This window comes from Brassica oleracea, chromosome C2 (genome assembly GCF_000695525.1).
Source record: "Brassica oleracea var. oleracea cultivar TO1000 chromosome C2, BOL, whole genome shotgun sequence".
Lineage (NCBI taxonomy): Eukaryota > Viridiplantae > Streptophyta > Magnoliopsida > Brassicales > Brassicaceae > Brassica > Brassica oleracea.
This window is the reverse complement of record NC_027749.1, coordinates 40492574-40509441: the sequence shown is the minus strand read 5'-3', so window position 1 is coordinate 40509441 and position 16868 is coordinate 40492574. Positions and strand designations below refer to the sequence as shown.

The 16868-nt window shown below is 31.8% G+C and overlaps 1 protein-coding gene and 1 long non-coding RNA gene across 2 annotated transcripts; both read left to right on the top strand.

Annotated features, from left to right (window-relative positions):
• Positions 1-1365: 1365 nt before the first annotated feature.
• On the top strand, positions 1366-4264 carry LOC106322584 (transcription factor GTE12). Its single transcript, XM_013760644.1, has 10 exons — positions 1366-1491; positions 1854-2621; positions 2715-2772; positions 2853-2956; positions 3058-3118; positions 3225-3284; positions 3362-3486; positions 3584-3650; positions 3737-3846; positions 3947-4264. Exons 2-10 carry the CDS (start codon positions 1875-1877, stop codon positions 4154-4156), a joined length of 1542 nt encoding a protein of 513 aa, XP_013616098.1. The 5' UTR covers positions 1366-1491; positions 1854-1874; the 3' UTR covers positions 4157-4264.
• Positions 4265-8143: 3879 nt separating this feature from the next.
• LOC106325573 lies at positions 8144-9131 on the top strand. Its single transcript, XR_001266942.1, has 3 exons — positions 8144-8333; positions 8556-8842; positions 8921-9131. It is a non-coding gene; the product is annotated as an uncharacterized LOC106325573 (long non-coding RNA).
• The last annotated feature ends 7737 nt before the right edge of the window (positions 9132-16868 follow it).

Genomic DNA, 16868 nt, shown 5'->3' with positions numbered 1-16868 from the left:
AAATAAAAAGATTGAACGTTAGCAAATTTATATAACTTTCAAAAAGAGTTGCAATGCATATTAAATCAAAAATTAATAACTTAATTTGAAAGGAACATATACAACACCAATCAGAGTTTCGAAATTACAATTCCAATTATACAAAGCAAAACAAAGTTAAGATAAAATAAACCAAACTAACCTGAAAGATAACCGGGTCAAATCAAACTCCTATACTAGCTAAAAGCTAAACTGAAACACGTTTTTAAAAAAAAAATCATCTAAAACTACATAAATAACTCCCATGAATAAATGATATTAAAACCAACTTTAGAAGAAGGAACTTAAATACTCAATTTTAGTTCACACTATATAATACATTTCTTCAGAACTTTATGCCTTCACAGACAATCCAAGAAATGAGTAACTTACCACTTATATCTCATCACCTCTCACATCAAACAAAATCTACAAATGGAAATCCAAAGCAAACACTGCAAATCTACATACGCAGACCCAACACGCAACAATCCGTAATTGATTTTCAGTTGCCATCTATTATTGACAACCAAAGTAATTGTAATGATTCAATAATAGAGAGCATGTAATTCATGTTAGCATACCATGACATCAACCACCCCAATTCAACATACTTTATTGAAAAACAACCGAATACGTGATGAATGAAGTAAGAGACGACCATAATATCTTAGCGAATGATCTTCAAGTTACTCTTACTATCAAAGACTACAACCAAAACGCAACATCAAGACTCGACGTCGATTTCATCATCACTGACCTTGAGAGTACTAATAGGCTTCCAACTATAGAAGAGAGAAACGATGTATGCATTGTATTCTTCGGACATTACAGCGATAAAAACAAAATTTTCTCTCTTACTTGCGGCCATAATTTTCATTTTGATTGCATTGATGAGTGACTTCGTACAAAAATAAGTTGTCCAGTCTGTAGAGAAAGTAATCTATGATGCTTCCATGCCTTAAAAATAAAAATATAAAAGTAATAATCTCTTTTTTTTTTAAATTTAAAATCTGATAAAATATTTGTCCTCTTATATATATTTCAATTTTTCACCCTTTCTCATCCAAAAAAACCAGCAACCTCCTGGTTAAAAATAAAGAACTTAAAAATATATTTTCATAACGTAGACTCAACATCATTTATTAATTATTCAAAAAGAAAATTTTCGCCTTTGGAGGTTACTTTTTAAATGCGAGATAATAACAATTATTTTGTGGTGTGTTCAATGTGTTGTGTTGTGTGTTATTTTGACGTGGTTTAATCGATTAATTAAAGGTTAACCATTTTTTTTTTTGCGCACAAAGGGTTAACAATGCACGTTTATTTAATCCACCCTATAAAAGACTCACTTGGAAAGAAAAGAGAAGGCTATTTCGCCGTTTTTGTTTATAGTTCGTCATCACTCTGCTTAACGAACGCCGAGTGCACTCACTCATAATCGCTCCTTCGTTCGATCAATTCTTTCCCCAGGTAAGAGCTTCTTCGAGTATCTCTCTCTCTCTAATCATTGCTCTCCTCGGATTCGTCATTAAATTTAGTTTCGAAGCGTAATGTTTCCATCTCAATCGTATCGATTTCGATAAACCCTAATTAGTCGGAGTTTGCTTGTGTATCTAATTGTTGAATCGAGTGACGTAAAAACCCTAATTTTCGAGTTTTGTGCAGCCGCACTTATAAACCCTAATCGGTCTTTTCAGAATAGTTTTAACCTATAGGTTAGTCGGAATTTGCTTGGGTATCTAATCGTTGAATCGAATTTGATTGATTTGACATAAACCCCCTATTTTTCTCGGGCGCTCGATTCTGAAACTGGTTTGATTTTATGTGTTCAGGTGTTTTCGAATCAAGAAACAATGGTTGGAATAACCAAACTGAGGATAAAGTTTGGACCTGAAGGCTCCGTCAAAGCTTTCCAAACGTTTAACAACTGCACTGAGAAACCAATCGGTAAAGAAGAAGAAGATGTAACTAAACCCGCGAATCAGTCCAGGAAGCGTGGACCTGACGAGCTAGGGGAGTTTCAGGCTAACAAGAAGCAGAAGCTGAACCGTGTTTTGTCTAGTCAGTGTCTTAACCTCTTGAAATCTTTGAGAGGGCACGAGTTTGGATGGCTGTTTGGCGAGCCTGTGGATCCTGTTAAGCTCAACATTCCTGATTACTTCTCTGTGATATCGAAGCCCATGGATCTAGGCACTATCAGTTCCAAGCTTTTGAAGAATGTGTACAGCAGTGCGGATGAGTTTGCGGCAGATGTCAGGTTGACTTTTGACAATGCGTTGACGTATAATCCTCCGGATAATTTTGTTCACGATGTGGCGAAGGAGCTTCAGGTGATTTTTGAGGCTAGATGGGAATCGCTTAGGAAGAAAAAGGTTTCGGATTTACACGGGGAGAAAGTTACAGAAGTAAGGCAACCAGTTGAAGTGGGTTGGATTAGACAGAGCAGCCCTGAAACGTCAGCATCCTCTGGGAGGTTCTCTGTGGAATTGCCAAAACAGGCCAAGGAGAAGTCCCAAAAGGTTCCTCTTTTGTTAAAACCAGTGACAAAGCTGAGCAAAAAGGATACTCCTGTTGTCACGCCGGCAGCTTTAGCAACAAAGGTATGATACAGGATCAGAATGGTAGACTTGTTACTGTGACAGTGGTTAATTTTTTTTTGACTGAAACGATTGACATATGTTTGATATTTTCAGTTGAGGATTAAGAAATTCGAGCAGGGTCATGGTTCGACTGTGGAAAACCCAAGCAAAGGTACTACATCGGGAAATTTTTATTTTCTGATAGGTGGATTCTCAGCAGTGTATATAACTGACTGTATGCATTTTATGCAGGTTCGACTCCAACTTCAGCCTGCAAATGTAGTTCATGTGGTAGAATAACTTGCAGATGCCTCAAGTCCTGTAACTCATCTGGAAGTGAAGTTTCTACATTGACGGTATAAGCAGATTATTGCTTTATCTTTGATGGATTTGAGTTTCCTCTTGTTCTTTTCATTGGCAAAAGGAATTCAGATTTCTGATACTCTTGTGGAAACAGGATTATCTGGTAAAGGACAATTCATGTTCACAGGCGAGCGAGTCAGATCCTCATTCGAATGGTGAGGAATCTTAAGCTCTTTCTCTTACCTTTCTTATTTCATTTAAACGCCTCTTGATTCTATTTCTGTTATAACATTGTATATACTTGTTTTGTTTCTTTTTTAGGGTCTATAAGCTCAAAGAATGATTGTGTCAGTTCTCAGCTTGATACACCTTTGGATAAAGGCAAGTTATCATTTCTCTCTTATGGTCTATGGGATTCCTATAGTATGGTTTCTTAGGATCTCTCTCTGATTCTACAGAGTTGAAAAAGCCATTACCTCCTATGCCTCCGTTGCCACCTGAGAAGGCTATTCGTGCTGCAATACTCAAGTGTCAGTTTGCAGAGACCATCCTGAAAGCTAAACACAGAAAAGTCCTTGACAAGGTATCATCATTACTTTCTTGATTCCAACTACAAAGAAAGAGAGACTTTCACAGCTTTTGTTTTACTAAAAATTGCTGTGTTGCTGTGTTGTTCACAGAGTAACAAATCTGATCTAATTAGAATACAGATAGAAAAGGAACAGATGGAGAAAACTCAACGTGAAGGTACACTATATTACATGTTCTAATGAAAGTAAGAAACTCTCAGACTTTTCGGTTTTCTCGCCTGTTGACGTTTAAAATATTTGCAGAGAAAGCTAGAATTGAAGCAGAGATAGCAGCCGCTAGGCTTGCTACAAGAATGAGAGCAGAAGCGGAGTTGAAAGAGAAACGTGAGAGAGAACGGCTTGAGCTAGAAAAGGTATTTGTCAGAATTTTAGAAACCCATTTTCACAGTTTCTTGAAAAACCATTTTAGCGGTTCGAAGAAACCAAGATTCTGATTTCTATAAATGTTTACAGATGGTCAAAGAAGTTGACTTAGAAGAGAATAACGCCTCGAAGTTTAACGAGAATATGATTAATCTATGTGGTAGCTGTGATCCGACAAGAACTTGGTTACCTGAGTTGGGTCTGTTTTTAATAAACGATGATGATGATTCGGATGAGGACGACTCGGAGGTTTCTGATGCTATGAGAATCGACGATCTTGAGGAGGGAGAGATCTTGTAATTTCTCTAATAGAAACCTCTTGGTTGTAATTTTTGACCAGAACAAAGGTTATATTATAATGACCTGAACTTTCTTAATATATGAAACTAGATGTTGGTTGCTCGTAGATATATGAGATATTTTCTTGTATTTTTCACAATCTTTATGTAAAAGATTGCTAGACAAGAAAACCTGACTTTGTCATGTCTTTTCTTGAGTAACTTCAGAAAGAGGAAACTGTTGTAAATGCAATTGTATTTCATGGATGAAGAACACACATGATCAATGTAGTGGAGAATATCATACAGATTTGATATTTTAACCAAGATTTTGAGACTCTCTATACTCCATTTCCATTTGTTTCATATTAAATATCATTTTAATAATTTTTTTTATATAAAAAGTGTCATTTTATAAATAAATATATTTATCTAAAATGTTATCAGTTAAACAGATGACATTAATGAAAACATAAATGCATTAAGTGAAACTCTTTGTGAAACAGAAGAAGTATAAAATATATGTTTTCTGTAGGGAAAAAATACCTATTTTAACGTTAACTTCAACCGTTGTGCATTTTTCTTTTCGTGCTTTGTGTTACCGTATATTTCATACAGAACAAAACAAAAATTTATAAATATTACATAAACTTCATTTGTCGTGTATTTTCCTTTTCGAACTTTATAGTGGTACATATTCCATATTGAACCAAAGAAATATTCAAAAATACTACATGAACTCTCAAAGTCGTGCGTATCTACATCTATATATATATATATATATATATAAAATACAGTTTTCTTTTTTCTTAGACATCCACATGGGATTCCATGTCATAAATTCGGAGGCTGAGAGCGTGACACGTGTCCGTTTTCCTAAACACTGCGTTTCATTAATGTGACACTGGGCTCCTGCGTTTCATTTTTTTTTGTTTTGGTTACAGAGGTGAGCCCAATATCAGAGGCCCGTGTAATCTTCGTGAACAACACGCCGCTTCTAGGGTTTGTCATATTCTTCAGTCTCCGACACCAAAAGCTTTCTTCTCCGTTCTCAGACGAAATCAATGGAGTTTCGAGGTATTTATTGACTCAAATCGCCATGAATAATCTATCTGTTTATCTTCATTTGCGTCGTTCCATTTCCTCTTCTAATCAGTTGAAACGCTCAGAGTTACGGATCCATCGACTTTATCATCTTCTTAACTCCATAGACTGACGTGAAGCACGATCTAACATATTGAATGCGTGTATCTACACCTATATAAAGGGTATCATCCTTCACTAGAGCATCATCCACTCAGTCCGTCAAAACACCAATGTAAATCTACTTTTTTTTTTTTTGAAATGGCCAATTCATCAATCTTCTTTTCTGATTTGAAGTTCGGACGCTTCTCCTCCACTGTTCAAGTGCGGTTGCTCAGGTTTCAGACGCAGTGGCAAGCTCATGGGAGTGGACATGCTCTACTGGATTCAAAGATTGTTATGTTTTGAAGCTTGCGTTCATAATTATTTAAATTTTTTTGGCCTGTTAAATCCTCATTGTCAAGCTTTTCTATTCAGAGTTTTGTTTAACATCTTTTGAAGGAGAAAGTTTGAAACCATTTGAATCCTTCCGTTCACGTTTCTTAGAAACTCTGAAACAAGTATGAGTTTCGAATGTATCCATGGAGATCCTCTCTCTCCTCTTCCAAAGAAGCTCTGTCGGGATGAAAAACGTACCGGTTACTCAGATGGTAAAGAGCTAAAGAGTTCACCGGAGAGACTTCCCGTTACCGTCTCTTCATCCTCTTTGCACCAGAACCGGGCCTAAGAAGACCCGAGCCACCCCATAAAGAACACGATCTGCTGCACTTACCAAAATCTCCCAAACACCAACCACCAAGCACGACTTCACCAGGTATGCGTCTTAATTAAGAGTTCATGATCGATGGTCAAGGACAGGTCATCGAACCTTAATCCTCTTGAAAATGCTGCTTCAGATTCAACCATTTCGAAGAACTCTTTGGGTTTACTCTTTGGGTTTAGGCTGATGATGTTTTATTTAGAAGTGCCTCTATAAGATATATAGAGTAATTTTCTCAAAGGTATAGTAAGGCGTGAATGACAGATTGTGATCTTTAAATCAATGTTGTTGGTGGTGGTGTGGCTGTTGTCATGTTTCAATAAACTCTGGTTTATGTCTTCACTATCCAGACGTTTCAATTATGTGTATATACATGAATTGTATGTTGAGATGTTTTTTGTTTGATTTTGTGATGTGGGCAGAAACAAGAAGAAGAAACAGTTTCTTTAGAGTTTCTTTCCTGCCCTAGATCTTTTACTATTAGAATTATAGATGATTTTGCTACTCTAATAAACAGATGTGGATTTTGTAATGTTAGCGTTTTTACATCTTCACGTTTATAATGTTAGTTGTAGTTGCAAATAACATAAACCTATAAGTTATAGATGAATCTAACTTAATTATATTTTATGTTTCTTGACAGTTGAAATTTGAACCATATGACCATATTTTTTTCCTAAAGTTCTCTCTGTTGCAAGTTACATGTAACGGAAAAGTTATTCTTACAAAATATTTGTATTTTTCACCTTTGTTTTAAACAGTTACAAAAATCCTAAACTCTAAAGAAATGAATTAGGCTTTAAGAGATTTAGAATTTCATGAAATTTTTCAATTCATATGTTATGTTGTTTTTTTAACCTGGTGAAAATTTTAGTCAAAAGTAATAATATAATAAATGTACATTGTATAATTTAAAATACAATAATTTAAAGAATTAAAAGAAAAAATTCGTAAAAAAATAAGAAAAATCTATTTGGATATTGATTTTACAATTTCATCAAATTTAAGCCACAAAAAATTAATGAATCTATTTGAAGTTTTTCTTTTTGTCATAAAATTTAAACTTAGATGAATTGAAAATTCGAAAGAACACCAACATTAAAAGTTAATACATAATTAAATAGAAGTTTAAAAACAATATAAAAAAAAAAGAAAATATAAAATATAAAAAAAATTGAAAATTTACAATTTAATGAGATATATATATATATATAATATAAATTTATAATTGATAAAAATATTAAGGAAAATTTATAAAAATACAAATTAAGAGAATGCATTAATGTATTACCTCTTCATTTTTATCAAAATAAAATCAACCAAAATTAAAAGAGTGTTTTTTTGTCAACCTTTTTTTTAATCATTAAACTTAGGTTAAAGAAACTAATAATATACTGAAAAGTACAACAAATAATTTACACATAATCGAACAAATAGTAAAATAGAATATAATAAATATAGCAAATAAAATAAATATAACAAATAAAACAAAGAATATAAAAACAAAATATGAAAAAAAATTTTATAATATAATCAAGAGACTAAAGTTTTTATATCTAAAAATGTATATTTTTTTCAAAATGCTACAACATGATTTCCAATAAACTTCAAACCTATCTACGAAAATTAAAGATAACTATTTGCATAGTATGAAAAGAGACCCAGTAAAAAAATCTGACAATAAAAATATTAAAGTTAAAATAAAAATAAAAAATCTAAAATCTAAAATACAACAAACATATCAAAAGATCTAAACCACATGAAGAAATATATCCTCAAAAAACCCTTTCAAAGAGCGAATAACAGAAAATTAGTTAATCGCAACAAAACTAAAAATTGAATATTGTAACATCAAATATTTTAAATTAAAAAGAATGATGAAACAACTAAACAGTTATGATAAAATATTTCAAATTAATGTCTAAAACAAAATATACAATATCCTGCGCGAAGCTCGGGCTTGCCTTATCTATATATATAATAGTGTTTGTTTCACTCCCATGCCGCCACGTCATCACCATGTCACAAAGTCGAGTTGTGTGCTGTTGACACGTGTCCGACTAATTAAAACGATGCGTTTTGTTAACTAAGTTGTACGATAGATGTGGGTTTCATTGTGTGATTTTGGGCTTGATAATGTCCTCAAGGAACCCAGCCCGTTAAACACTTAAACTCTTGAAACTCAGCGTTTTCGAAATTAGGGCTCCTCACAATCTGAGAAACTGAGATGCGGAAGTCGGCGTGACGATTCCGTTGGTTGGGGTTTCGATCACGTCCTTTCGCCTTAAACATTCCACGATCTACACTTCAATGTATGTTAATCTTCTTAGAGGCGGTGTTTCTATGGTATAAAAAGGTATGCTTTGCTCCTCTCTAAACCATCTTCTATATCTTTCTTAAGAAATAGATGCGATGATGCTGTAGCATTTATGGTGAATTGCAATCTATACAATCTGTTATATACTTAGATTTTGTAAATGTAAGTCTGTTATTACAATCTATATAATCGTTTGATTTAATATTTACGGTGAATTGCTCTCTGTTTCTCGATTCTGAGATGTATCGAACTCCATTTCAGGGGAAACCAAAGGTACCAACTTTAAGAAATGGAGGCGATGATGCCGTAGCAGAAGCTCCGCCTTGGAATCTGAGGAGGAGGCGAGCTGCTTGTAACGAAGAGCCCACGAGGATCACTGGCGTCAAGAGAGGTAGTAACGAAGGAGGTGGTGATGGAGATTCGCAGAAACTGAAATTCTCCGTTTCTTTGTTGAGGGAATTAGTCGAAAAAGATTTCACGGCCTTCGATGGTAAAAAACCTCCTACAAGACCAAATAAGAGACAAGAGATATTCAGAGTCAAATGAATGTAAGTTCCTAGCTTTCTTTGTTGCTTAACGTTTTCATTCTTGGTTGCTAACTCTTTTCACCGGATTGTGTCTAGCAGAGGAAGTAACAGCAGGCTCTTATGATTTATGACGTCTCTGATGCTGCGGAAACATGATCAAAGGTGTGATTCCTTGGTTTCTTCAGTTTAGAGTCCACAAAAATCATGTTCTATCAACTTTGTTTTAAACTTTTTCAGTTGTAAAAAGGAAGAACAAATATAGCAATGTTCCATTTTTTAGTGAATGAAGCTATTTTACTATGTTTCTTAATATCTTCTCTTTATTTTTCTAAAAGAGGCTAGTGAAGTTTTTAAAAGAGACGAGTGGAGTTTTTATTACCAGAGCTAATAGCAATGCACCTTCTCATGTTTGATTTTTCAACAAAGAAATCTCAGCTTTTACTGTTAAAAGAAGCTTTCGGTGTTATTACATCAGTATAGTACTTCAAAATTTGAGATAAGGGTGACAAATAAGAATGAGGAGACCAATGCAGTGTCGTGGAGCAAAGTCACAGCATTGAATTTGAGCTATGTTCTTCAAATTTTGCATCTTCCAAGACCCGGATAAGGGAGAAGAAAGTTGTAGTATGTTAGGAGAGATGGAATGACTTAGACTGTTAGTTTGTATATGGTCAATTTTTCAATTTTGGGTCGTTAGTGTGCATAATGTCTATCACCTTAGTGACTTGAAACTTGGTCGCCCGAAAACAGAGACAGTCTTATTCCAATTTGTCTAATATTTTTTATACCATTTCGCATTTATATTTGTTTCCAAACTGATGCTGTGTAGATTCAATCGTCCGTCTTCTTTACCTGCATTTTTAGGGAATGTGGAAATCTGAAATTAGAGGGTAAATATGATTGTCTCAATGTCGGGGTTGTATGTCATGTATTTCGAATATGTGTGTTTTCCAAAATCTGATAAAATTTGAATTCATTTGTCAAACATAAGAATGATAGCTGATGGTCCTCATGTTAAATTGTAGAAAGTGCAGAGTATAAGACCATAAAAAATGGAACGTATGAAAGCAAAAGTAATGACGTGATCCTCAATGACTAATTCTCCTGGTAACTATATCGTCCATCATCATTGTCTGAATACAAATTCTCCCTCCTTCCTATGTAAAAAGAACCCAAACAGATTCTCTGATCAGATAATGAAAAAGCCAATGATCAAAAGAAAATAGAGTATGATTTAGAAAACAAATTTTAAGTTCTAATTATTTACAATCCTACGATTTAGAATTAAATTTTGTAATATAATTATATTATATAATGCATTATATATACCACACACAAATAAAACAATATTCTAAGCTTACTTAAAATTTCATGAACTTTTAATATAATTTAAACATTAACTCAAAAATATATAAGGTTAATGAAAAAATAACCTTGAATTACCATATGAAACTTCTAATTTATTTTTTAGAAAAAAGGTATAATATTTATTACTTGGTTCAACAAAAAAAAACAATTTCATATATATTATTAGAAGATCATGAAAAGAATTAACGACTTAAACTACTGATACGGATTTGAAACAAGTCAAAGAAGAAAAAGGAGTAGTCAACATGACAAAAAATAACAACATTGTATTTGAATAACAAATAACCGTACAAATAGAACATAATCCTTACAATAAAATAGATCGAAAGATCAACAATGCCAAAATAAAATATAACATAGCTTTATGAAAAAAACTTTAACAATTGAATTATGAATTTTTTTAATCGCAACGACATTGTATTTCCATATCATAAGATAAAACATATTTAATCAAAAAATGATCAACATAAACATTTACATATAATATATAACCAAACATTTTCAAACTCACTCACACCAGCATAATTACACACCAGCATATATACAAACCATAAAATCTTACAAAAAAAAATAATAATCTAGATCACAAGTAAAGTGTATCCCGCCCGTAGGGCGAGCCGACCCTAGCATTTATATATATTCATGTTCTAAAACGCGGACGCCTAGTGGATTAGTGCTCGATGGCAAGCAACCGCGGCGAATATGGCCAATACGGCTCAACTACTCGGTTGACCAACTAATCGGTCAATTTACCGATTAATCGGTTTGGAACCGATTTTTAACCGCCTAAAAGGACGAACAAATTTAAACTATTGGGCTTCTGGTGGACTTGTAATTCAAACCCAAATATAAATTTTGAAGCTAACCCTGAATGACGACTTCTTATAGGCGTCTTCGTCAGTTTCCCTCTTTACAGTTTACCAATGTGGGGCTCTGTTTCGTGTGTTTCTAAAATTATTTTTACCTAAAATTGAAAATGTACTACCGGAATTCGAACCCAGTACCTTATACAGGATCAACATCATCAAACACCAATAGACCAAAGCGTATTTTGATGTTTATGCATATATTTCCATATATATAAACAATGTTTCAATAAAAAAATAAAAATATGACACTCGCCTTTGCTAATAATTAAATATTGTTAAACAAAATATATATAAATTTCGATAATAACATACAAAAAAATATTACATTCTACTATATTTATATTATATATTTATTTTAAATATTATAATAAATAAAATAATAATAAAACTAGCCCCCGCGTATACCCCGATTAATCCTAGAGTTTTTGGTAATTCGCTAGGCCCGAGACTACCTACCGACTAGCGTAGTTCTGAACAGAGATATATATATTAACCGTCAAAGTTGTTAGTCATCCGTTTGTTTATCAAATCAATGTTATTTTGGATAAATTCTGAAAAATTTAAAATATTATATGAACACTCAAAATTGTGCTTATATATATATATATTGACCGTCAAAGTGTTAACCATCCGTTAATTTATCAAACGACGTTTTTTGGATAAATTTTTTAAAATTAAAAATTAGTTTTGTTGAGAGGGTTTGAACTCTCACACTAGTGGACAAGTAAGAATATTAACTGCAAGATCAAAGTAACTTTCTTATATAAATTGTGTAAATATTAACTTATATATAAGTTTTAGTTTAATTAGATAAATGTTATCAAATTTTTCTTATTTTAGTTTTATCAAATAAATCTATAATTACTCATGTTTTCAAATTTAACTTTAAATATTGTTTTATAAATTTAAATTAATTATTATAATTTAAATATTTACTTTATAGTATTACTAAATATTAAAATATATTGTAAAATTTTGAATTTTGTGTTGTTTATGTATATAAAGTTACATTTAAAAAAAGAAAATTAAATTTTCAAAAAGATATTTCAATTTTTAATAGTACTAATAAAGTACTAATTTAAATTAATAACATTTTTTAAAAATGTTATCTTTATTTTAAAATTTGACTGTCAATATATATATTTATATATATATAAACAAGATTTTGAGAGTTCATGTAGTATTTATCAAAAACGACGTTGTTTTGATAAATTAATGGTTGATTAGCACATTTGACGGTCGATATATATCAGCACGATCTTAAGAGTGCATGTAGTATTTTTTTGAATTTTTGTTTAGTTAAATATGGAATATGCACTATTACAAAGTTCGAGAAGGAAAAAATATGATGCGTAAGTTCATGTAATATTTTTGAATTTTTGTTTAGTTCAGTATGAAATATGCATTATTACGAAATTCAGGAAGAAAAAGATACGATGCGTAAAATTCATCTTAAAATAAGCTCTTTTTCCAACTTCTGTATAGACAATTATTCTAGGGGAAAAATAAATGTTTGTTTTTCAAGTAACCAATTTTTTTTTCGTATGTGAGCAAGTGCATCACTATTTGACTGGTCAGACAAGTGATTGGTCACACAAGTTTGGTAAATTTATAAGAATTATTACCTATTTTAATATATGACTAGACTACGATCCGCGCCATGCACAGTTAAGCTTCACTTTTATGTCGTTATTAATAATTACTTTATGAGGTATACAGGTGTTTAACATTGTGTTTGGAATGTACTATTGAGTATTTTCGGATAAAATATGAAAATTTGGATAAAATTCCCAAACAAAATTGTGCCTAATAGGTATTTTTGGTTACTTTTGGTTATTTTGGATAAATTTGGATACAAAAATTTGAACTGAATTGGGTACTATGGTTATTTTGGGTACAAATATCTAAACCCGTTTTAAATACTTTGGTTAGTTTTAATTTTGTTATTTTTAGGTTCTTATACATCAAAACCAAACCCACCCGGATACAGGAGGACCTGACTCAAACCGACACAAAATTTTGTCAATCCGAACAGGACCTAATTTTAAAACCCAAAAAACCGATCTATACCTGAATGGGTACCCGAATATCAAGACATAGATCTATTATTAACATTAGGCCCAATAATAAGCACATATGATTTTTAGTTAGGTGAATTCCCTTATGGCATATTGTTTTTTTTTCTGTTGTAGAGCAATAGATGGTTACGATTATCCCTGTTCGGGAACGCGCTAGGCGCTAGTCGGGCGGTTGGGCCTAGCGCCTAAAGAGAAAATCGGGGATTAATCAGAAATTATGCGGGCGAAAATTTTAGATTGTTTACTATGTTATAAAACATGTTAATCTTTAGTTGTGTATAACATTAATACATTTTCATGTTTAAGATTGTATAAAACACACAAATAGAATATATAAACTTAATATAATGTAATTTTCATAAAAATTATGAATATAAATGATATTTATAAAAGTTTAGATCAAATAAATAAATAAAATATTATTAAAAAAATAAAAAAATAAAAAAAATAGATTAGGCGGCCGCCTAGGCGGCTAGGCGGCCGATTTTTAGAACATGGCGATTTATGTATCTACAATAGAAGACATTGTTTGTTATTTTTTAAAATGGTTAAAGAATATTCGAATTTGGTAATTTGTATTATTTATTAGATATACAATTATTTCTGGAATTTGAAATATATAAAATAAAAAAATGAACCGGGTTTATACATTAAACCAAACGTTTGAATATAATTTTTTTAAAGGTTAGGTTGATTAGATATGATTTTGAATCAACTCTCTTTTCAATGTATTAATGTATTGGATAATTGGATTAGTTAAGTCTGAACTTGTCAAGCCATGTGTAAATTAGAACTTGATATTAATAGGTTTTTTAGTTGTATATAATAACAAAGTTGGTATAATGAAAAACCGGTTTACAATAACAAAGTTGGTATAATGAAAAACCGGTTTACAATACGTTTTTCAGGTTGATTAAATATGACTTTGGTTAAATTTGGTTAGTGTATTAGAAAACCGGATTAGTTAGGTATAATTTCAGGCTGATTTAATTTAAGTACTAGAGCTTGACCCGTGCGCCCGCACGGATATTTATTTTTACTTGTTTATAACATTTTTTTGTGTATATTAATGATCTACACATATTAAATATATTTTTTAATATGACATTTTTAACTATAGTACTTTAACTTATTGAATTAATTAATTATCTTTTTTTTTATTAAACCGTCATTTGTATCACACACATTTCTTATCATATAAACTTATCGTATTCGATTTATATTGGATTATTGTTTATATGAACATATGAGAATAATTATATATGTACTGATTAATTATATTTTATTTATATATTATATAAATTGACTATTTTCATGTGAAATTATAGATCTATTGTATTTAATATCAAAGGAATATTGGGAAGCTCAATGATTTTGTAGCTATGATTTTCTTTAAAAAACTAAGATCATGTATGTTATAGGATCGACGCACTTTAAAATTTAATATTTACCATACTTACTATAATATTAAATACATAAATTACAATGTTACATTTCAACTATATACCAATTTCAGTATACGGACACAAAACCTAGAATGATCCAAATCATATAAAGACCAATTTTAAGCCATTTGTGTAAGAAATATTTAAAATAGATCGTGAACTGTTGATCTTATTCATGTACAAGGTCACATATATATACATGACATAGAGAAGCCTGGCCAAAGCACCCGGGTTATCAGAGGGATGAAGAGTGTAATGATGTTTCGTAGTGGAGCTCTCCGTTGTAGTAGTAGAGGTAGAAGAAGTAGAACCAGATGTGGCTGACATGATAAGGAAATCAAACCGATCGTCGTTTGTGGTAGTAGTTGTAAGCGGAAAATAGATGAACAGAGAGAAAAAATTATCTGGAATCGATATGAGGCTCTGATACCATAAAATAGATTGTGAACTGTTGATCTTATTCATGTACAAGGTCACATATATATACATAAAATAACGTAGAGACTCCTAACCCTAATGGGAATATGAATATAGATAATTACAAGATATTAGTTAGCATTATCACTAAGATGTATCCTTATCTTCTATAATATTTAAAGTTCATTTCAGTCTTTTAGCAATTTTTAAACTATAGAGACTTCATTTTCTTTTCTTTACCATATACAAACTCTAAGCATTCCAACGTTGTGGAGTTCATAATATAATATAACGCATTCTTGCAACTTAAGCCGTTCGGTGACAGTCAAAAACTGAAATCGTTGTACTGTGGATGATTAGAAGTTTGACATTTGAATAAGACCCACATGGTGTCAGTGTCACCATTATATAATTGAACATTATTTAGTTTCAACTTCGGTAGATAACAAGCAAATGACCACACCAAAGCGGTTCTTGTAATAGTTCAGCTTTTGGATTGTAATGTTATTAGTAATAGTAACTTACATTGATTGACAGATATAGAAGATCTACATATATAACGAAGGGTTTCCTTCACTCCTAGGCCATCCACATCAGATTCCATGTCACTAATTCGGAGTCTGTGGTGACGACACATGTCACGGTCAATCAAAAGTCAATGTTTCATTAATTCTTGAATTTAATGGGTTTTATGTGTTTACAACAGTGCAAATACATCTTCTTTGAAAAAAATGGTATACGAAACTTAAGGAAAATGGCCGTCGAGCAACAATTCCCGTTCAGTCAACTGTCAATAGAAATCCAACGGTTTCACCGGTGACGAACGATTCTGATCAATGTCAGTCAGAAGCCGAATAGACTTCTTTAATCTGGAGCCGTTACGGAAATTAACTTGGTTCATGCATCTTCATTAACATTCACATTAATACCTACTCTCTACTTCTCACACGTTCTCACATTCAATGAATCTCTTCATTCATTCCTTTGTGTTAATCCTCCATTATAAATATGAAAGTTTTCTTCCAAAAAAATCATCAGTTCATTTCTCTTAATAAACAACACAAAAAGGTGATGAAAAAAGATATGTTAAGCTCATCGTTGTACTTGACGGATTGTGACAGAAAAATGATAAGAAACAGAAAAAATTGGATGAGAAACAGAATAAACTGAGAAGAAAAGAAAAGAGGAAGACGATATAAGAGGGGAGATAACATTTTTTAGTGAACCTTTTTTTAAAAGATCTATTTATCTTTAACTCATAATAATTTCAAACATCTTGGTGTTGATTTTTCATTACTGTAGCTCCCTAAAAGTTTGATGGCCCTGATCTCAAGGATACAACAGTTAGTGTATACACTTATGGATACAGAATCATGTGTAAGTATGCATGATTGTGATTTGTGAGTATATTTCAATTACATCTTTTCCATACCGACTACTGGATTGTGAATTCTATTTAACTTGGTTGTTTCTGTGTCTCTAAAATTGGCTGAGTTTTGATATATACATATAATGCATTTTTCTTATTATACTTCCAAGTTTGAGTCTGCATATATCACAATAAAATGAGAACGGTGGACAAATTAGATGAGTGTGGAATACTAAACATGTTCTTACATTAAATTGAAGCGTTGTAGTTTTGTCCAAACACTAACTTATGCCTTATTTAGAACACTCACTTCTCATAACATATGTACTCTCTTCTCGACAAATGACACATGTTAACCTAATAAAAAAATAATCACAGCGTTGACACATTTGAAAGAAAATTCGTCCAACCGCAACTCCTATTTCGGATAAAAACAACTAGAACTAATAAGATATGAAAAAAAATAGTTTCAAATATATATATATATATATATATATATAT